This window comes from Perissodus microlepis, chromosome 6 (assembly GCF_051167445.1).
Source record: "Perissodus microlepis isolate ML-2025 ecotype Zambia chromosome 6, ASM5116744v1, whole genome shotgun sequence".
Classification (NCBI taxonomy): Eukaryota; Metazoa; Chordata; class Actinopteri; order Cichliformes; family Cichlidae; genus Perissodus; species Perissodus microlepis.
The window spans coordinates 35,966,873-35,988,209 of NC_140466.1; the positions used below are offsets into that span (position 1 = coordinate 35,966,873).

Sequence of the window (21,337 nt, forward strand, 5' to 3'; positions counted from 1 at the left end):
GTTCATCGTCCTTGGAGGGGGGCAGGAAGCTGGAGCGGTGGTCCCCTCGCTACACCGCTCCCTCCTCGTTTCCCTGAGGCTGCGTAGTTCCGGTCTTCGGGGCTGGTGCTGGGCAGTCACGCGCCACGTGGCCAGGCTCATCGCACCGGTAGCAGCGGTCGGTTGGTCGACGAGGACGCCTCCGGGGCACCGAAGGTTGCAGCTGGGACATCTCGGCGACCTCCCCCTCCCCGTCGCAGTCTGCGGCTCTGATTTGGGGGTAGTTTGGGGGGGGCACCTGCTGGTTAGGTCGCGAGGTGAGCACCGGCTCGGCTCTTTCAGCCTCAAGGAGCGCCTCACGGAGGGTCTGAGGCATGGCCAGGCGGACGTGTTGGCGTAGTCGCTCTGGGAAAAGTCCTCGCAGAAAAGCATGCAGGCTAAGCTCCTCACGGGCCGCTGCTGGAAACTCCGGGTAGCCACGACGAGCATACAGCAACACATCTGCTGCAAAGGTGCCCAGGCTCTCCCCTGGTCGACGGCTCCGGTTGGTTAGCTGCTCTCTGCTCTGATCAGTGGAGTGCCGCTGCCCGAATCGCCTCTCGAGTGCCGCAGTGAGGGCCTGGAGCTCATGCTGCTCTGCCGGGGCTAGGTCAAGGAGTATCTGCAGTGCATCTCCCTCTAATGCTAGTGCTAGGTGTGTAGCAGTCTCCTCTTCGCTCCAGCCACTATGTCTGGCGGCTAACCGCACTTGTGAGAGGTAGGGCTCTAACGGGGTTAGCCCGTTGTATTTCGGTACCTTAACTGGCGTGGTAGGCATAACTGCTCGCGGTTGGGGGCTCGGCGTGTGGGTCGACAGAGGTAGCCCATGAAGCATTGCCCTAGCATCTGTCGCGACGGGCCGCCGCCGCGGTGCGCTCGCACCATCGGGACCCGTCGGGGGACTTACATGGCCGCTCACATCCTCTCTCTTCCATCGCCAGTTTCCCAAGCGGGGAATGTTCTCCTCGACGGCTTGCTCCAGCCTCTGAATGTCTCTCTCCATTACGGCGAGGGTGAGCTATCCCACTTCTGACACCAATGTGGCGAGCTCAGACAAGGAGGAGACGGAGGTATCATTTGGTCTTGCTTCCCGTGAGCTAGCCAGGGAGCACAGCCGTTTATTCACACTTGAAGAAGAGCACTGCCGCTAGCTAACTGCTCAGCGCGGCAACAACAACAACAACACAGGGCGCCCTCTGAACCCGGAAGGACACACCGTCGCAGCGAGAGGGCGTCACCTGTCACTATGGCAACATAAACAAAACATAACTGTACAAACAGAACCCCGAACAGCCCTGACCCACTACAATATAAATGTATTACTGTACATAGACGTAAGTTCAAGCTGACTACCTGCAGTACCTTTGCAACTCACCAGGGGTCCCCAGCACACACTTTGGGAATCACTGACTTAAATGGTTTATATGTCCATAAACTGGCCTGCTTGTTTCTGGTTGTTACTGTGTGGGCATGCATAAAACTCCATTTGAAGCCTCTACCTCTCCTCTTTGCAGCTGGGCGGTCCGATCTGGGCAGAGTCCATCCACGACCTGGAGTTCGTCCAGAAGGTTTTGTCTGCCGTGTCGGGGAACCCTTCCAGGTTTGGGACATCTAAACGCATTGAGGGCGTGCTGAGCATGGTGACTGAGGTACTCATTCCCCTTCTTATATATGCTCTCACTGCTGGAACAGGTGCTATTTAATGGGATTGTCCCGTGGGTGTGGTTGGTGGCGTTAGCCGGCTTTTTGTTGTGTGAGATAGACTGTGATCACGTTTCAGTCGTAGTTTCCTGTTAGACTGAAGCTTCATTGCCTGTAACGTGCTCTGTGTTTCAGGAGTTGGAGGATGTGCCGCTTTATTACACCGTGGACAATCTGAGCAGCACAATACACTGCAATACTCCACCCCTGCTCCAGTTTAGGTACACACACACACACACACACACACACACACACACACACACACACACACACACACACACACACACACACACACACACACACAGTTTGCATCAACTGATGGTCTGTATGCATTTCTTAAAGACTTACAACTCATGCTTTCTTAACTACAAAATTAGTTGTAGGTTGTAAGCTGCGACCACACGGGAAGTGAGCACTTGATGCATGTCACTTTGAAGCAGTTGGCAGCGGTTATTTCACCCGCAGTCATTTTTGATCGTGGAGTGTTGTTCACGCGCTCTCTGATTGCCACTTTGCTTCACTTGTTGATACAGCTTTACTGTGAAAGAACTCTTTGCAAATGTGTAATTGTGTAACTACACACAGACACTGTTACACACTACTGTCTTTAAAAAAAAAAGTTTTTATTTGATCAGAGAATTGTCAGTGACAGCAAAATGTATTCTTTAGAAAGGCGTCACACACCCAGAAAGGTTAAAAGCACTTTGTAACACACACACACACACACACACACACACACACACACACACACACACACACACACACACACACACACACACACACACACACACTTTGCTGATAGAAGGAAGTCAGCAGTAACTTGAAAGAGCATCTCTTTCCACACGACATATCAAACCTTGATATTGAAATCTCTGACACACGGCTTTGACTGAGGCATCCCACCTGTTGTTGCAATCTTTTGTTTGCAAGGGTCAGCCAATCAGAAGAAACAATCCTGAAAGGGGAGAGGGGAAGGCAAGGGAGCTGAAATGGCTTCTTTCAGACAGACGATGAACTCGGCTGCTGCACCAAAGCCCTGGATCAAATTAATAAGAATATTTTGATCATTTTAAACTGTCAATCATACAAAGCTCCAGTATAATCCTTAAATAAAAAATATGGAGTTGGAAATGAGCATAGCTGCCCCCGCTTTAAAGCTCTCATCCATTTATATCTAACACTGAGTCACTGGCATCTTCTACCTTGTTGTTTAGGTTATTCTCCTGCTGTGCATGTGTGAATGTCCACATTTGTTTGTTTTCAGTGATTCCAGGAGGAAAAAAAATATCTTACCCGTGGCTTTCCGTTTGTCTGTCTGTAGGGAAAACCTTCCTCCTCTCACATTTGTCACAAACTGAATCATCAGAGCATCCTTCCTCTATCTCACTCTTTTCAGGTCTGCTCTCCTCCATGCTGGCCACAGGGTCTCCCTCTCTCACGCCTGTAAAAACGCCATCAAAACAGACGCCCCTCCTGCAGCCATCTGGGACATCATGCGATGCTGGGTAAACTTTACAGGAGAAAAAGAAAAGCTATTTTTAGTAATCCTGAACACAGCCACACGCTGTTGTTGCTTAAACATTTCCATGTCCTGCTGGAAATGTCGACACTAAATAAAAAGTGAACATGCTTATTCAGAATCGTGTAACACATGCACGTTTGATGATCTGCTGCAGGAGAAAATCAACCCTGTAAAGAGGGAGAAATTATCTCCAACCAGCCCCGCATTCAAGATCCTCTCCACTGAGCCCAGGTGAGGCCACTTTGAGCCATCAGGAGCACATTTACCGCTTTAAAAGATTCCACTGTCTCTGAAAAATGCACAGCCCTAACCAGCAGATCTGTAATGTTTGTGTGTTTGTAGCTTTGAGGCCTGTTTCACTGTAAGGGAGGACGCCAACCCTCAGTCCCGTAAGCGCCACCTGACCCGGTTCCAGGAGAATCCTCAGGCCTTCTGGGGACCCAAAGCTCGCGCCAAAGCTGGGTAACCATAACAACAAGTTTGTTCGTTTTTTTTAATAGTCCAGAGGTCACAAGTGTCACATGCTGATGTTTCCAAAGCAGCTAAAATGTGTGTCAGTTGAATCAAGAAGTACGGTGGCCTTGAGTGGTCAAACACACTGCAACTTCAGAAAAAACTGCAAAGACGCACAAAACACAACAGAAATACGAGGGCAAACCCAAAACTAAGGTCTCCAAAGCAGTGGTGACGTAGAGAAACTGTTCATACGGCTGTTTGCCACACTGTTGTGATCGGTGCTTCCTCCACTCCCGAAAAAGCATGCGCAGCTTCGCTGGGATGCTCCATCTTGGCTTGGCAGCCCTATGAAAATGGAGCTCTCGCTGAACGCTACCGCCAAGTGCGTGCAGTGCACAACTGTGTTTTGGGACTGAAAGGGGGTATTGTTGGTTGACTTTCTGCCACAATAAATGCTGACAGGTACTGTGAAACACTGAAAAAAACTCAGATGGGCAATTCAGAACCAGAGAAGAGGAATGCTGAGCAAGGGCGTAAGCATTCTCCATGACAACACGCGTCCGCACATCGCTCGTCAAATTGTCACTCTCAAGCAAAACTTTGGTTGGAACTTCATCACCCACCCATCCTACAATCCGGACTTGGCACCCAGTGACTCCCACCTGTTCCTAAAGTTGAAAGAATATTTGTCCAGAAGGTGATTGTGTGGCGCCAGCAAGCGGGTACGACATGGGCATTGTAAAACTGCCACAGCATCTGCAAAAATGCAGCGAGTGAAATGGTGATTATGTAGAAAAATAAATAATTCTTCAACCTTTAAAATGATGTAAATATTTCTAAAACGATAGGAGACTTTACTTTTGAGATTGCCCTCGTAGGAAAAAAACCCCAAACCTTAAATACCCTGAATTAGTTTAATTAGTTACTTAAAGTAGTCCTGAGTTTCTCTTTGGAGAGGAAACAAAAGCTGTGTTCATGTTCTTCCAGTGTTCTTTGTTTCTTGCACATGTTGCTCCTTCTATCATCTCCACTTATTTATTTTTTTATTCTCTTTTCTCTGGTTTCCTGTTAATCTTTCTCCTCGTTTGTTCTCTCCTTCAGTGGTGGAATCTCTGCTGACCTGCAAGACAAGAGGAAAAAGTTCCAGAACAAGAGAAAGAACCAGATCACAGACTCTTCTCAGCTCAAGACCTTCCCCTGCAAGAAGTTCAAACAGGTCAGATTTACTAAACACAACCTAAATACACCATTTTTTTTAACATTAAAAACTCTTAAATAGCGCTTTTACCTGCATCCCACTAAACTGAAGGTGAAGATGGTGACTAGCTGGTGAACATAGCATAACATTTTAGTAATGACTTGGTGGAGACCAAAATGATGCTGTTCTTGTGGCTGCTGGGCATTTAAAGCTAAGAGGCCATCTGTGCAAAAGGCTGCCCACCCCAGGCATGGTTCTGCTCAGAGGGGTTTTCTCTGTATTGCTGTAGGATCTTTACCTTGCCATATAAAACGTCATGAGGTGACAAAAAAAAAAAATCATAAATAAATTATTTTCTCACAAACTAGGAGTATGTGAAAAGGGTTTCTGCTTGTTTAACATTTAGAACTATGTTTGTGCACAGCACAGTAAAATGAGAGGAAGAGCAGAAAGCATCGTTACTGTTGCAGCAGCTGACGGAGTCGCTGCAGGTGAGGATCGCTTCAGCACGTCGGGTTCTTTATCATACTGTTGGCACACACAAGTCCCTCTGAATTAAAGGCAGGCAATTACCTAAATACTAATTAGTCCCGTAAAGTCTCGATGTCCTGGACGGAAAATGAAACGGCAGACTCGTGCTGACGAATTAGTCTTCTCCATAGGTTGCTTTGGCAGGTCGCCACACACTGCTGGCTTCCTGCCAGAGAAGCTGCGCGCTGCCTCGGCAGCCACAGCCAAAACATACTGCTGGCTGTTCAGACGTTACTACATCAGAATCCAACAGCTTTCATGAGTATTTCTTTATTTTTGTCTTTCAGGGAACATGTACCCACGGAGACGAGTGCTGCTACTTCCATGACTCGGAGCAGACAAATGAACAGAAAACAGAGTGATGACTCTATATTTTTCCTTTATTTTAAAATAATCTTATTTGTGGAATTTGAATGGATGTTTGAATGTTGCACAGCAGACTGTTTTGGCTTTTAAAAGTTACTGTACATAACATTTCCATGATTTAGTTCTATGCCAGAGGGTTTTTTCTTTTTGACTGTCAGCCTGTGTTCACACCAATAAAGTCATTGCTGTGAGACTGTTTTTGATATTCATAAATAACATCAGGTGGACGATTATAATCTGACACACCTTTGTCACTCAAAAGGTCAAATCGTTATGAAAAGCACCTCTTTGTATAGTTTTCTTTACGTTTCCACTACAAAAACAGTTGCTTGTATAGCCCCTCAGCAGCCATTTAGCTCCTCACACTAAAAGGGGAAAAAAAAACCACCAAAAAACCCTTTTTGATCATCCGAGGCTTCACATCGCTGCGTGGTTGAAGACACGCTGGAGACAGCAGGCACAGATGACTGTCACTGGAAAAGGTCTGCAGCAGCAACAGCACGACATCTGTTCTGATGTCAGATTATCAGAAGTTAAATGCTGCTTCACTGATTATACACAAGATTTGTGGCACAAACACGAGGGCAGGACAGTAATGATGATTGATTTTTATTATTAGCTGCTTCTTGATAAGTAGAAAAATCTAAGTATATACAACATAGCAGAAATGCAAAGATTATACTTTATTGCACATATCACTTTGTGGGAGACTATATTCTGTTACTGCAACAGCACAAAAAACCCCACAAATATAAATGTTCTCAAAAATGTTAAAGGCAGCTTTAACAAATTCAGTCTTACGACAATCTTATTCAGACATTCTGTATCAAAGTCTGAAGGCATCCTGAAATGACTTTTGCCCAGGTCAGTCCGGGCTACAGCTGTGATCCGATTTTAAGTCGTAGGCAGCGTGAATACAACTTCTCATTCATCTTTTTTTCCCCTAAAAATCCTCACTTTATTAAATCAGCAACGTAAACAAGCCACAGGAATGTCAATATACAATAATTCACCCTATAAAATCTCATGTGTGATTGGCTATCTAAGGTTGACTTTGAGAAGGAACGTTCGGATCTCCATTGGCCTTAAGGTCACCTCCCACGTGGACGGGTCTTGAAATGTCTTCAGCAGCGGCTTTTCTCCTGGAAAACAGACACATTATGTGAGCACAACCACAAACGACACAAAGTGTCTTTAGTTGGTTAATCTTTAAACACACCAGCAGTGACACGGGTCAGTGACCAGCAACCAAGTCTCCTCACAAAGGAACAAAATGACATGTTGAGCTCCAGAAACACCTTGTAGTATACATTACATTATGAAGCATATCAATCTGTTTATGACTCTTTATGGCTCCCTGCTGGCTTAATTGGCACCTGCAGGGAAACTGTTAAGTCGATGACTACAATCAGAGATTTAAAAGGCATCAGCAGATTTCTATCAGCCCAGCGCTCCTTCAGTGCATGGTCACCTGCCAGATGTTGAAAAATCCAGATGTTGCCAGTCTTTATATTACTACACCGACAAATGTTCCGATATAAATAATGTAATGAAATTGTGACAACAGTAAACAAAGGCCAAAATCTGCAAATATCAGGGAATCCTCACTATGGAAGTGTGATTGAAGAGCAGTGAACTACAAAGCCAGAATAACGGATTACTGAATTATGTTAAGTGCAGTATATGTTTGCAAATAAGTTTCGTATTGAAGCCATACATTGAAAAAAAACAAAAAAACAAACCACTGACTGAAGCGCAGACTGTGCACTTCATTGTCACTGGATTATAAATGTATTCAGTTGGTGATGCAGAAAATGTGTAAATGTTTATATACTTTATTTTACTGCTGCTACATTTCTTTCACACAGCTGGAACTGCAGCTACGAGCGCACAGAACACGCATCATTTAATCTATTAAAATATTTTCACTTTGATCTGACAACGAACCAAAGTGATTTCCACAGAAGTTCATACTTTGTCTCTGAGATTTTACCACCGACCTCCAAAATGCACAAAGCTCAAAGCAGCTGAGTTGGAATCCATATTAAAATACGCCCGAGGAGACGACATTCATTGAAATTTAGCCAAATTTAAATCGAGTCAGACTGGAGAACACATCCAGCTTTGAATCTAGGGTGACGTTCAAAACTGCAGTGGTGAACTAACTGACACAACACTGGTGTCCTGTACCTTTCTCAGGAGTCCAGTCAAAACGTTTCATCTCATCTTTCCACTGATTGGCCGACAGGTTCAACTCAGCCACACCCAGAACCTCCAGAGTTGAAAACAGCTTCTGCACAGACAGGAAAGACGATGGGATTAGTTACAGCAAAACGACATTCCACTGCACTGCAAACGAGAAACGAGTGAATGACAGATGATCGTACGGTCGCTTTGAGTGTAACAAGGTTTAAACTGTTTCTGAATGTCTGACCTGCAGGTTGACTGTCACTGGCTGAGAGCTCACTTTGCTCTCTGAGCTCTGGTACTGATGCTCCAGTCTCAGCAGCACTGAGTCTTCATCCCACTGACTGAGTGTCAGCAGGTGGACAGCAGGGGGCAGTGCAGCCAGGAGCCCTGAGAACTAAAAGACAAAGACCCCTCACTCACAGAAACCATGCCTTTAAAAAAAAAAAAAAAAGATTATTTAATGTATTCCAACCACATTTTCTATAAAATTACTACATAAAGTTGATATGAATTTCGACCAATTACTGGCTCTGAAAACATGTCAGCAGCAGTTGCCGCTAAAGGCAACACAGCTTAGCTCAGTTCCCCTGAGAGCGAGTGAAACCATCTCTAAAAAATGCAAATATGTACACAGCAGGACAGAAATGGGTTATAACCAGCAGCATAGACAGTTGGAGACAATGACTCAAAACAAGCAGCAGACTCTCACAGGAACAGCCTGCAGTTTGTACAGTGCAGGTCACAGCACTGTACAAAGCTTTTCTTAAGCTTACACACAGGAGTTTAAGGTGTTTGAACAGGAACCTGCAAGATGGAGGCCAGCTGGTTCTTGCACTGCTAATATTTCAAACACAGATCACATCACCGTGACTTTTGAGACCCGATTAGTGAAGTGTGTTAATAGCATGTCTTTAAAATACATGCAGTATTTGTACAAGTACTGTACGAATGTGCACGTGATTGGGTGAATGAGTAGAAAGGCGCTATACAAGTACCAGTCCGTTTACCATTTACATACCTCCAGCTGAGCGTTTGGCTTCAGATCTCCATCAGTAAACGTAAGCAGCGGCTGCAACACCATCCCCTCTGCGAGGGGGCGGTGCGTGTCGGCAGCAGTCTGCGGGGGATCGAGGGTGAGCAGGAGGCGGCCGCGGACCACCAGCCCGTCTGGGAAGATGCCAGAGATCTCGTTGAGAGGTTCACCAACACCACGGAAATCATCGTGGAGCAGCCGGCGGTGGAGCTGAGGGTGAGGAGGTCGGATAGAGAGACTTTAATAAGAACTCCTTGTGTGCGCTTAGATGGGGTCAACATGCTAATGGTGATGAGCTACGACTTTATGCCTCACCATGATCTCCAGTGAACCATTCTGGATGCTGCCTCCACCCTGAGAGCGATCCGTTACCACAGTGAGTTGGTCCACATCATCCTGAAGACACACAAGTGAAAGGAAAACATCACTTGTGATAATTCATAGAACTAACAGTCAATGCTTTTTGTTGCTTGTCTCTCCAAATGGAGGCTAACAAACACACAAACCTTGATATAAGCGCGAGAGTTGATTGGGTAGTAGTTTCCAGCAATGGGCTCTGACTGTTTCAGGTTCCAGGTGGGCCGGAAGTCTTTCCTGTTTGGGGGGATGGGACACACACACACACACACACACACACACACACACACACACACACACACACACACACACACACACACTCTCTAAGTGTACGGAATTGGATTCTTTTAATGTAAAACTATCACATAACTGTACAGCTGTCTTACTTTGTATATAATCTGTAAAATACCATCCAAAACAACTGCAACAACTTTAAAAGGTTAAAATGCATTTTCCATCATTAAAAAACAAAAAGCAAACTCTTACTTCCTCTGCAGAACTTCTCTGCCGTTGGAATCAGTGTAGAAATATTCAGAGGTTTTGATGCTGGTGTCCAGACGAGTGATCACCTCCTTCCCCAGGCTGTCACTAAAAGGTCAAGACAGCAAGTGTGACGTGGGTTGAAGGTGGGTGGTGTGGGGAGCATTTTGGCCAAGATTCCTCACTTTTCCTTGAATTTATTTCTCTCGCTCACAAATAAAAAAATAAATAAATGGCTAAAATAGACCTAAATTATGAGCTAAAGCTATTCCCCAGTGGGTGTGCATGGAATCTTACGGTCTAAAATTCCCTCTTTCCATGTATTTATAATCTGACATGGGGGAAAGATAACGGCAATCTAAGCCAATCACTTGCTATGATATGAGGAAATATTTAGAAGGGCAAAACTCTGCCACAATATTGCCCCATATGAGGTTTTTCTCCCCTGGAAGATCAGTTGACATTAAGGCACTGAGCTTTTAGAAAGGTTGAAGAGAACAGAAATTTCAACAACCACTTATCTCTAAAAACATCTCCATTACATGTGTAGTGTGCACGTGTTAAACTCACTCTATCGGCACAGGTCCCACAGTCCACTCGAGCTCCAGAGCTCTGCTGTCAGCATAGAGACGAACCACCTGAGACACCCAAGGAGCAAACCACTGCCTCACCTCCTGCACCACTGACGTCTGAGGATGAGAGCATTGCAGTACAAAATTAGACGCTGCATATTAGCCTCTAAACGGGGAGGTAAAACATGTTGGCACGTTCATTCTGACACCCACACATATAAAATGACAGCAGCCGATAATTTAGAAGTAAACCGAATAACAGTGTAAAAACAAAGCTTTGCTATGAGGAATCTACGTCTGGATACGAGCAAACATCTCTACCTTAATGATCTCCGTCTTGGCCGTCCGGCTGATGATGAAAGGTGTGGAAGAGTTGGGTCTGAAGATGTAGGCTCCAGAAGGCTGCCTGCTCTCTACGTTGTTACCGTCACTGGCGTTGTACCTGGGACGTTTTAACAACACATCATTTGGAAACTCAACTTCAAAAAAAGCGTGTTCATTTCGTTATTTTTAGAAACACTAACCAGTAGAAATTCTGTGTCAGTTTGATGCTCTGTTTGGTCTCCAGATTGTTGAGGCTGCTTATCAGACCTGTCTCAGGGTCAAAGGTCACTTGTAGGTACTAGAGTGCACGAAAACAAACAAAAACAGTTCTTTTTTCAGAAGATTTTGTTTATTTATTTGAATATTTTGGACTTGTATGCTGTGTTCTGACCTTATTCTGGATCACTGGGGGTGCGCGCTGCTGTGCAGGTGCAGGTGGAGGTCCGTCCTGGATCAGGGCCACCGTGTACGTGGTGTAGCCCAGAGGAGGTGCCTGAACCTGGAATACCAGCTCATTGACTGCAAAGCCTCGTTGTCTTCTAACTTCGTGAGTGGCCTGTGACACGCGAACCACCTTCAATGCAAACACATTATCGAGTGTTATCTTTGTTTATATTGAACATCTTGTTGAATGATACAAAAAAAACAGTGCTGTGAAAACGTATCGCAGACTTCATTCTCTGAGACGAGATCCATCTATATCTTGTGTCTGACAACTGCACAGCTTGTTTGGGATCATCTCATACTTGCTGCTGGCACACATACTGACCTGGCAGTCCACCGCTTTGCCACTAGCATCTGACACGCTGTACGCTGTTCCATTGACCGGCAGCCTGACGGGCCAAGTGACGGGCCGAGCGAGAGGGTTGTACACATTGACTGAGAACTGAATGACAGACAAAAAGACAAGCGAGAGAAAGGCAGCGTGAGCATTCAGTCTTATCTGTAATTACACAGAATGTATTTACAGTAACTGTAGCCCAGGTTTTTTAGGCTGTACACCTTGAATACACTGTTTGTTCCGAGGATAAATCTCAGAGGGTCAGAGTGTTCAAAATTACATTTAAGATGACATATTGTGGTTTTTTTTTTATTATGTTACTGGTGGATGGTTGTTTAACATGGTTAAACATGGTTTAAATGACAGGATCAGTGCATGTACAAGTAATACTTATGAGCCAAACCTTCAGATTTTAAATGCTCACTTTCAGACAGGATAGTGACTCGGGCACGCAGCTGTGACTCTACCCACTTGCTGTTCAAATGTCTTGATGCATCCTCAGTCATCCAGGTAAGGAAATCTTAAAAATGAATTCTGTTCATCTGGACGTAGAGTTTTCAGTGGGAGAAACATTTCGTCACTCATCCAAGTGACTTCTTCCGTTTCAGCTGACCGCAGGTTTCACTGATCACATTAACTGGGTGGACCATCACATTAGGTTCACCTGGGAGGTTATGGCAGGTTAGCCTTCTTAGACTGTGAGATTTACACCAGTAAAGGGGGACATTTAAAGTTGATGTGTACTGTAAACAAATGCTCACGGGTGAGTATTTAAGGTTTGACTCTCATCATCCACTGGAGCACAAACTGGGTGTCATCAGGACGCTACAACAGACACAGCGGCCAGGGAAGTAGAAGAACATCACATCATGAAGGCCCTGAGTAAATATGGTTATCTCAGCTGGACTCTTGTCAAAGCTTGGAGGCGCCAATCAATTCAGGAGAGAAGCAAAACTGCTGCCTAAGCGAAAACCCTTAGTGATCCCGTATGTGTCAGGAGAAGCAGAACATTTGAGATACATTTTTTTCTAAACACCGGGTCTCTGTGGCTTTTAAAGCCCAAAACACACTATGCAAAAATTGGTCCACCCCAAGGATCAGGTCCCCCGACACAAACAGAGTAACATAGTGTACGCTGTTAAGTGCCAGGAGGATTGCCAGGATTTATACATCGGGGAAACCAAACAACCTCTGGCGAAGCAGTTGGCTCAACACAGAAGAGCCACCTCGTCAGGCCAGGACTCTGCAGTCTATTCACACCTACAGGCCAGCGGACACTCTTTCAATGATGTACACATCCTGGACAGGGAGGAACGCTGGTTTGAGCAAGCAGGCCAGGAGGGGGCCTAAGGGTACATCTTTCACCATCTTACAATGCTGTGACTGCAGCCATTCCCCAACTTTCTCTGAATGGTACTCATGGCCGTTGATCAGTGGTTGTTGATCAATGGTCATGACAATTTGCATATTAATGATCAAGAAACTGACCTCACAGCAGATTGTTCCTTCAGTGGGCTGGTTTCAGGCATTGTGCAAATGTCCTGTTTATAAGGTTGGGGAAACCTGCAGTCAGCTGAGTCTGAAGAATTCACTTGGATGAGTGACGAAACGTTTCTCCCACTGAAAACGTCACGTCCAGATGAACAGAATCAACCTTTTTGGGGTTGCTGTTCAAACCTTTTACCAGTGGGTGGTAATCAGACAGATGACTTAAATAGGACTCTAAATTGGGCTGCACCAGTGCAAAGATTACTAAGGATTTCACTGTAAATCATGCAAATCTACTTTAGTCAATTCCAAAAATAAAGATGAGTTGAAAATGAGTAAAGCGGGTCCCCTTCAAAGTCTATTTTCTGTGTTTTTTACCTTCTTGCTGGATTCAGTGAGAGGACACACGCTGACGTTGAGGTTATCACAGTAGATTCGCTCAGCAGACAAGCCGCTGAGAGCAGCCAGACTGTTACTGACTAAAACCTGAAAGAGAGACAACGGTTAGACAAGAAACCTGTGCAAGAAAGTTTGGACTGAAGAAGACTTTCTGCTAAAGACATGATAATATATTTTCCTGTACAGAAAATGACAAATTTAGCACAAGTAACTTCTGTTGGGTAAGATAATGTACTGTGAAGCCTGGAGTACCTGACAGTGTTGCCAGCCGTTAGCAAGCTTCCTGGCGTAGTCATTTGCTACGTGTTGCTTTTCTGTTCCCGACACAGCGTCATGGTGCTGAGCCACAGCCATGGCTTTCTCTACCAATGAAAGCAGCCGTCACTCAATCTCTTGTCTGACATCATATTGGTCTTAGTAACACAAATACAACTTTTAAAAGGTATCCATATTCTTAACCGGTTCACCAATTCACAGTTGTGGGGAGGCTGGAGCCCATCCCAGCTCTCCTACATCCTGGACAGGTCCATCACAGGAGTAGCACATGAAGACAGCCAACCATGTATGGTCATGCTATTACATGTTAACCTAATACGTAAGTCTTTAGACTGTGGCAGGAAGCCAGAGTACCTAGAGTATGCCTGTGCAGAACCCAGTAAGGCAGCGGTTCCCAAACTTTTTTCGCTGGGCCCCCCTTTGTTTTACAAGAAAAATGTTTGCGCCCCCCGCGTGCACGCACGCACACACCCATATTTTGCTCCATTGCGGTTTATTTCACACCTCAAACATTTAGTAAACAATTAAGCAAATACAAGTAATCTGCAGGTAGTAAGAAAATAAACTACTAACTAATTTACGCTACGTCCGCACCTACACGGGTATTTTTGAAAACGCAGCTGTTTCGTCCACACGTAAACGGCGTTTCGAATCAGCGAAAACTGAGATTCTTTTAAAACTCCTTTTTTGCGTTTATGTGTGGACGAGGAATACAGAGTTTGTCACGCAACGTCAAAGGTATGTGCCTTTTTTCACGTCACGCTGTGCGCCACGTTATTGTTTACATGAGATGAATTGCAGAATGGCAGATAGAGACAAAATACTGTTAATCTGACTCTGCAGGTTTTACACGCAGTTACTGTCCCTCCATTTAGAAAGGCAGAGGCGCCACCATGTAATTATTTTACGTGTAGTTGTTTTTTTTCCTGTGTAATAATATTCAACATTGCTGTCAATACATTTTTCAAAAAATGCCTCTCTGTGCAAAATGGGTTCAAAAACAAACAGCTGTAGGATACTGTTTGTCCGTGATTTGAACCGAGGGGACAAATCGTGGCAGGATCAGCCTGATATTATTTGTATCCCACTGTAACTTTACTGTATAAAGTATAGTATAGTATGTATATCTCCAAAATGTCAGGAGTAGTTAGTCATTACAAGAAGTGTTTGTGAACTAAAAATCACGAATGTGGGATACTGTTTGTCCGTGATTTAAACAGCCCAGCGCTGCTCCAGGGGAGACCTACCTCGGCACTTGTGCAGGTGAAACCAAAGGGAAGATATGCTTCACCATATTTTCTAGTCTTTGGCTTAGAATGAAGTTGGTTTGGAAACATATTCAGCGATGCTTCATCTCCTGCTTTGCGTTTCTGTGGGCGCCTGTGCTAGCAGTGTCCAAGCGTTTTGTTTTTTCCCCCCCCTTTTCATCCCGCGCCCCCCCTGCCATGGCTCTGCGCCCTCCCTAGGGGGCGGGCCCCACACTTTGGGAAGGTCTGCACTAAGGAGACACAAAAAAGATTAAATCAAATCTTACTCATCGTCTGGCTTTCACCTTCCCCAAAGGGTCCTTTCCTGGAGGCTGGACCACCAAATACCTCCAGCTGGTTACAAGTCTATTACGAGGAAAAAAATGTAAACACAATTTAAAAAGTCACACAGGTATAAATTTTCCACCATTAAACCTATATTTCCACATCTTAAGTTCTATAGACGCAGGGTACCAGTGATAGCTTTATTAAGTGCCAGCTAACAGTGTGTTTCGTGCTATATATTAGCATTTATTTGCTTACAGTTCATGTTAAGAGTTAGATAAACTTTGTTTTCACAGAACAAAATTTAAAGCTTGTTAGTGTAATGTGACAATGTTATACTTATCTAGCATATGTCATGCTAACATTCTTAAAGTTTGAATGTTAGCATGCTAACTACCATCTACACTAAAACAATTACATTTTTCTGAAAGCTGTAATGTAGTGGGACAGGACTTACAGTTACAGAGGTAATTATAGAAAAGCAGAAGTTTGAATGTTGTGATGTCGTCAACACAAAGTGTAATGCCGAGCACACTGTAAAATCGCCCCGCACAAAGTAAATCTCAGAGTACCTGCAGGTTGCTGTTGCTGATCCTCTCATATCGCTTCAGCGCTGGTCTGCTAGTAAAGTAGCCAGTCCAGAAATCATGAGCGTCGTCTGCATAGGGGAAGAAATCATCTGTTTTCAAAGGCCTGGATAGAAAACCAATGGATTTAGCTGATATTAAAATGCACAAGACGACACTTTTTACAATAGAGTTTAACACCAACAGTGCTGCTAGAACAAGAAAACATTATCCTGCCCCTTTAAAGTTCACAGTACCAGGTGAGGTTTGCTCGGTGCAGCTCCTGCAGGTAACAGGACGGTGTAGAGTAGAGCACGTTGACTTTGCTGCCATTTGCCTGCCGGGCATTTACATAGTGGATCAGCTTGTCCAGGTTCTTGTACCACAGGTTGGCATTCTCATATTGAAAGTCTGAGCCCATGGTCATGATGATATGGTTGGTCTTATAGACCGTAGACTAAAAAAGGAAGAGGAAATAATGCTTAACAGATTAAACTAAACAACAAGGAAGAAAAGGGAAGAGAAGAGTGAAATTAAACAATTCACACATCTCTTCAATCACACACACCTCACACTATTCAAAGCACATTTATATGATGGCTAAAGTGGTGAATGTGGATTATTAAAGGAGGACATTGCATTACACTATCTGTAGATGTCTTTATTATTGTGATCATGACAGGTTCATAAAATAAAACCAGACAGGTTGAGAAAAAATTTATGGGGACCTGCATGAAGATATGCTGACATTACTTGAAACAAGAGGTTCCTACTGAAATTTTACATGTCATGTTAGCTAGTCACAGCTGTATATGGGCTGGGATAAAAAGCACAGCATCCCTTCTGCTTCCTCTTTTTCTAAATCAGAAAGCGTTGTTTGTTTTCTTTTGATTTAACATGAGCATTTTTTTCATAGTGTTAGTTAAACATGCGGTGTTAAGAACACCACGTGACTGATAAATCAGTGTCTCTGTGCGCCAGTGTGGAGTTGTGTCCAACCTGACTGTTGGCGATGACGAGGAAGCGTCCCACCACATCATCAACATTATAGTCTTCAAGATCAGGATCGTCTCTGATAGGTGGGTCACTGCAGAGCTGGTCCCAGCAGAAGCCCTCAGGAGGGTTGTAGCCATTAGGAAGGATCCCTGTTGGTTAACGGGGGCAAACGGTTAAAAAAATAATGTCCAGAAGTCCAGAAGTCATTAACATAAAGGGATGAAGAAAGAAACTTTGCATACCAGTAAAGAGGTCAGCCATTGGAGGAGTGAGGCTGTCGGAGGCTCTCCATAGAAGCTCCTGCTCTTTATTCCTCATCCTGCGAGCCCGGTCTTGATAGTCTAGACGACCAAAGAAGAAGCCATCGAATCCCATCTGCAGCAAAAGACAGACAGGTAATGGTTAAAGTAAAGTCAAATGGAAAGCCAGTGAACTAAATTGTGCCTTCATGTAATAATGCAGCATTCTGGAAATAAGCCCATTTGATTCATTGCAGAGCAGCAAATCTGATACAGCCAAAAATTTGTAAATTCTCCCATTTTAAGTCTCACTAGAGATCAGGCCTTCCTTAAGGTGACCAATTATGCTCATCCTTCTATTCTGCCCTATACTGCTGATATTAAACATGGCCAACGTTTGAAAGTGTGACAGTGAATGAGCTGAGCAATTCTGAAGTGTGACTCGTGCAAAACTCGAAGAATAAACATAAAGAGCTATGCTACCTGTGCAAACATGGAGGCGTGTTCCCGGGCGTGGCCAAAGGGGTCGATGTGCCAGGCGACGCGGGGACGGCCACAGGCTCCAAAAGTCTCATTAAGGAACCTCAGACCAATGGTCATCTGGTCAATGACGGCGCTGTAGTGTGTGGCAGCCTCGTCGCTCATACACCAACCACCATTCACAAATTCCAGACGGCCTGCGGGAGGAGCAGCTTTTGGTAAGTATGCACTGAAACACTTAACGCAGCTGTATAGTACTGAATGGGTATTTACCTTCATTAACCAGCTGTTTGACTGTCTGCTGCATGCTGGAGCTCTGACTCTTCCACCAGCGGTAGAAAAAGGCCGTCTCCACATAGATGAACCTCCTGTCTGGATTCTTCAACAACTGATCCACAACCGAGTCCAGGATGTACTGAACACCAGCGTGCTGGATGTCATTACGATCTACGCACACAAATGTGCACAGATTTAGGACAAAAGAGATGTTATTTTGTAACACAGAAATCAATGCTTCAAGAAGTGGTCAGAATTTAGTTGCTGTGTGTCACAGTTTGAAAAATATTTATTTACACTAACGTATCTTAACAGCAAGAAAGTATATGTGCTCATCTGCATTCATGCATATGCCCAAACAAACCACCCTCAGTGCAGATGGGTTCTGCTTACATATTAACCCAGACTGGAAATCAATATCAGATGATGGTCACCTGCACAACACCTGGCCTTACAACTTACTATAAACAACATGTGACATTAAAATATGCAAGCTCGACAATCAATTGCACTAAAAGCATAAAACGCTAAAGCAATGAAGAAGTAAACTGTTGCAGTAAACAGTACATTATGAGGCAGCGTGAAATACACGACAGAGTATAAAATGAAACGAAGGTGTTTTAATATCGTCTTCTGATACATCTCGACAGTGGTTCGGGCCCCTTCGGGGGTGGGTTGCCCTCGGCCTCTCGGCCTGGGGCTCGGTCACTCTGGCGCAGCTGGCTGCCGGCAGAGCTCACGGGCACGTCACTGCAACCCCCCCTGGCTTCTGCTCCGCGGCTGCTGAGTGACCCCTCATCTGGGACTCTCCTCAGCTCTTTCTGGGACAGTGGCGCGGCTGCCCCTCTGTTGGTCTTCCTTGGTCTCTTGTGTTCTGAGGGCCTCTGGATGTCTGGAGTCTTGATCTCCTCCATACCTGCTTCATGCCCTGGAGGACGGGGCTGTGGCTCCCCACACCCTCTAGCAGATCATTACACGAAGGAACCTTTTAAATACAAGCGCGCTCATGCTCACAGGTGTACACACGGGTGCTCACACACACAAACTACACCCTTTTTGGCTCCTACCTCAAAGCACACTGTGCGCTGTCGATCTTACGTGCTGCACAATAATGTTTAACATTTAGTATTTACTGTTACATTCCCATAGATCATCATGATGTTGTTTATTCTGTTGCTCTAGTCTTCTTCTGCTTGTTTTCTTTTTTCTTTCTCAACAGGTGATCCAGGAAAAGAAAAAGAAAAAAAAAAAAAGGTGATGAAGCAGATTTTCATTGTCTTTTCTCTCCATCTCTTTTCTCCTTTTTCTTTCCCTCTCCTTCTGTTAACTTTCTTCTGAACTTTTCTTCTTGTTTTTCTTTCCCGTCCCCGAGTCCAGTCTGGCCTGATTACAATAACTTAGAATAAAAATAACTAATAAAGATCAAATAAACTATGACAATCAAGTGGACCAGTATAGCAAAAGGCCCACTTGGGAAAGTAAATCTGTTGGGCATTTTTCTTGGCCTTCAGACAATAATTCTGATTGCTACAGTGCCAGACAGGACACAAAAAAAAGAAGAAAAAAAAAAGATACATTTCGACATTTCGCACAGCCCCAACAACAGACAGTGGTTCGAACATGAGTGATGGCTGTCACTCCAGCTCACATTCAAATCAAATCCAGAGATCATGTGCATGAACCACCATTAAAACACATCATAGGGCTTTAAAGCAGGAGGATAACCACAATCACTTGTAGCAGCAATCAGGAAGATATTTAGTACCAGTCAATAGAGCAGATTAACTTGCATCAGCAGAACTACAAGAGTAAATAGAAACATATGCAAACATTTGACAGAGTAAACACAGAGCAGGAGGTTGGCTAATAGCTTCACAGTGTTCTGTATGTGTCACACTGACCTCCATAGAAGTACTGGTCCACAGTCTTGAGCCAGCCAACGTCATCATGTGTGTGCGGCACCAGGTGGACATTCAACATGCCCGGCTTGGTGGCATGACATGACTGCACACAGACACACACTCTATGAATACAGCTGTACTGCTCTGTCGGAAGAGTCATAATGTCGACAAATATTCACTCCAAAAAGTGATCGTCTGCCAAAAACTGATTTCTGGTATTTACCAAAAAAGGATTGCTCGTATTTAAACTGCTATACATAACTTGTTAGTCTATGATATGTGAAACCTATATCAAATGTATCCCTCATGAATGATACAAGTCATCTTGAGCCACAAACAACACTCCTGTAACAAAGTAGAAGCTGCAATCAGTTTTTGGCAGTGACTTTTATATATCCTTCATTTATGCAGTTAAAAAAGCTTGTTGACATTAAAAATGTGTTTTTAAGAAGAATCTGGCCAAGAGGACAGCAGATATTGAAAGACATCTAACAATAGTTCTATAAACATATTTTAAGTGGACAAAAATGATGGAATTGGTTGTAATGTAAGTACAATAAGACAGAGTTGAAAAAGATGTAACTTTAAAATGTTATATCTAACCCCTTTGTAAAGCCTGTTGACCGAAATCTATTTACCAACATAGGTAAAGATATTACACATAAAAACACAGGTAGACATTGGAAATCAGATTTTGGCAGGCGGGCACTTTTTGGCACAACACCAGCACTTCCTTGTATGTGAGCACAGTCATGTGAGTGAAACAGAAAGTAGCGCTAACAGCTCCACTGAGCTTTTTGACATGTACCTTAACCCTAACACATGTAAATAAAATACAAAAGCGCGACATAAAGTAGCTAACCTCGTATCCGCAGGTTGGAACGTCTGTTTTCTTCTCGCCGAGAGGAAAACTTAAAACCACGCTGAGGATAAACAGGAGAGCTGTAGCCAGCTGCTGCGACCTGCCCGCCATGTTGGAAAACAACCCGAAAAGCATGTGACATCTGTTTATGTCGAGGTGGGTCACGTGACCATCACCCTGTCTACCGCATGGCTGTGGAAGCTGGAGAGCAGAGAATTGTTTTCCCTCCAATCTGACTTGAAGGCACTGGGGAAAAGTAAGCGACAAACCGCGGAATGAGAGGACTCAGCGAAAATAAACACAAGTTAACATGACAAACACTGACATTACATTACAGTGATATATATATATATATATATATATATATATATATATATCACTGTATATAATGTATGTAATCACTGTACTGTTTATATGATAATGAACAGAACAGTGATAATAAACATAGAAAGGTAAAAATTAAGTTAGTTAAATATATCAATTAATTCGCAGACATGACCTTTTTGTACCCTTCCTGCCACTAAGCAAGAGTTCTAGCATTTGCAGCCCAATAATAAAACTAAAAACATGGCAGACCAAATCCACCCTCAAGTTTAGACTTAGATAGATGAAATTTTGATATCCTATGATTTTTATAGCCCCAAACAAATGGTAATACTACTGACTCGATCAATTTGAAAAATTGCTTATTCAAAAAGATAGGTAAGTTTAAAAATAGATATAAGAATTTAGGGAGAAATAGGGAGAGCCCTCCATTTCTCAATGTCCTTTTACAGTTTTTCAACTTGTTCAA

The 21,337-nt window shown here is 44.0% G+C and overlaps 2 protein-coding genes across 2 annotated transcripts; one reads left to right on the forward strand and one right to left on the reverse strand.

Moving 5' to 3' along the window:
* Positions 1–844: 844 nt before the first annotated feature.
* Positions 845–5,985, forward strand: LOC146386107 (tRNA (guanine(26)-N(2))-dimethyltransferase-like). The gene is made up of 8 exons (XM_084930096.1): positions 845–888; positions 1,511–1,667; positions 1,855–1,940; positions 3,116–3,224; positions 3,396–3,472; positions 3,584–3,703; positions 4,799–4,913; positions 5,714–5,985. Exons 1-8 carry the CDS (start codon positions 845–847, stop codon positions 5,786–5,788), a joined length of 783 nt encoding a protein of 260 aa, XP_084786222.1. The 3' UTR covers positions 5,789–5,985.
* A 400-nt stretch (positions 5,986–6,385) lies between these two features.
* On the reverse strand, positions 6,386–20,679 carry LOC146386108 (lysosomal alpha-mannosidase-like). The gene is made up of 23 exons (XM_084932148.1): positions 20,545–20,679; positions 19,683–19,785; positions 17,779–17,952; positions 17,509–17,702; positions 17,029–17,161; positions 16,790–16,935; positions 16,048–16,247; positions 15,797–15,917; positions 15,227–15,305; positions 13,669–13,778; positions 13,396–13,503; positions 11,518–11,634; positions 11,140–11,322; positions 10,949–11,046; positions 10,746–10,866; positions 10,423–10,541; positions 9,859–9,960; positions 9,522–9,609; positions 9,331–9,411; positions 9,001–9,225; positions 8,227–8,376; positions 7,983–8,085; positions 6,386–6,934 (listed from the first exon to the last, which is right to left on the reverse strand). The coding sequence occupies exons 1-23, from the start codon at positions 20,677–20,679 to the stop codon at positions 6,831–6,833; spliced, it is 2,994 nt and encodes a 997-aa protein (XP_084788274.1). The 3' UTR covers positions 6,386–6,830.
* Between the last annotated feature and the right edge of the window lie 658 nt (positions 20,680–21,337).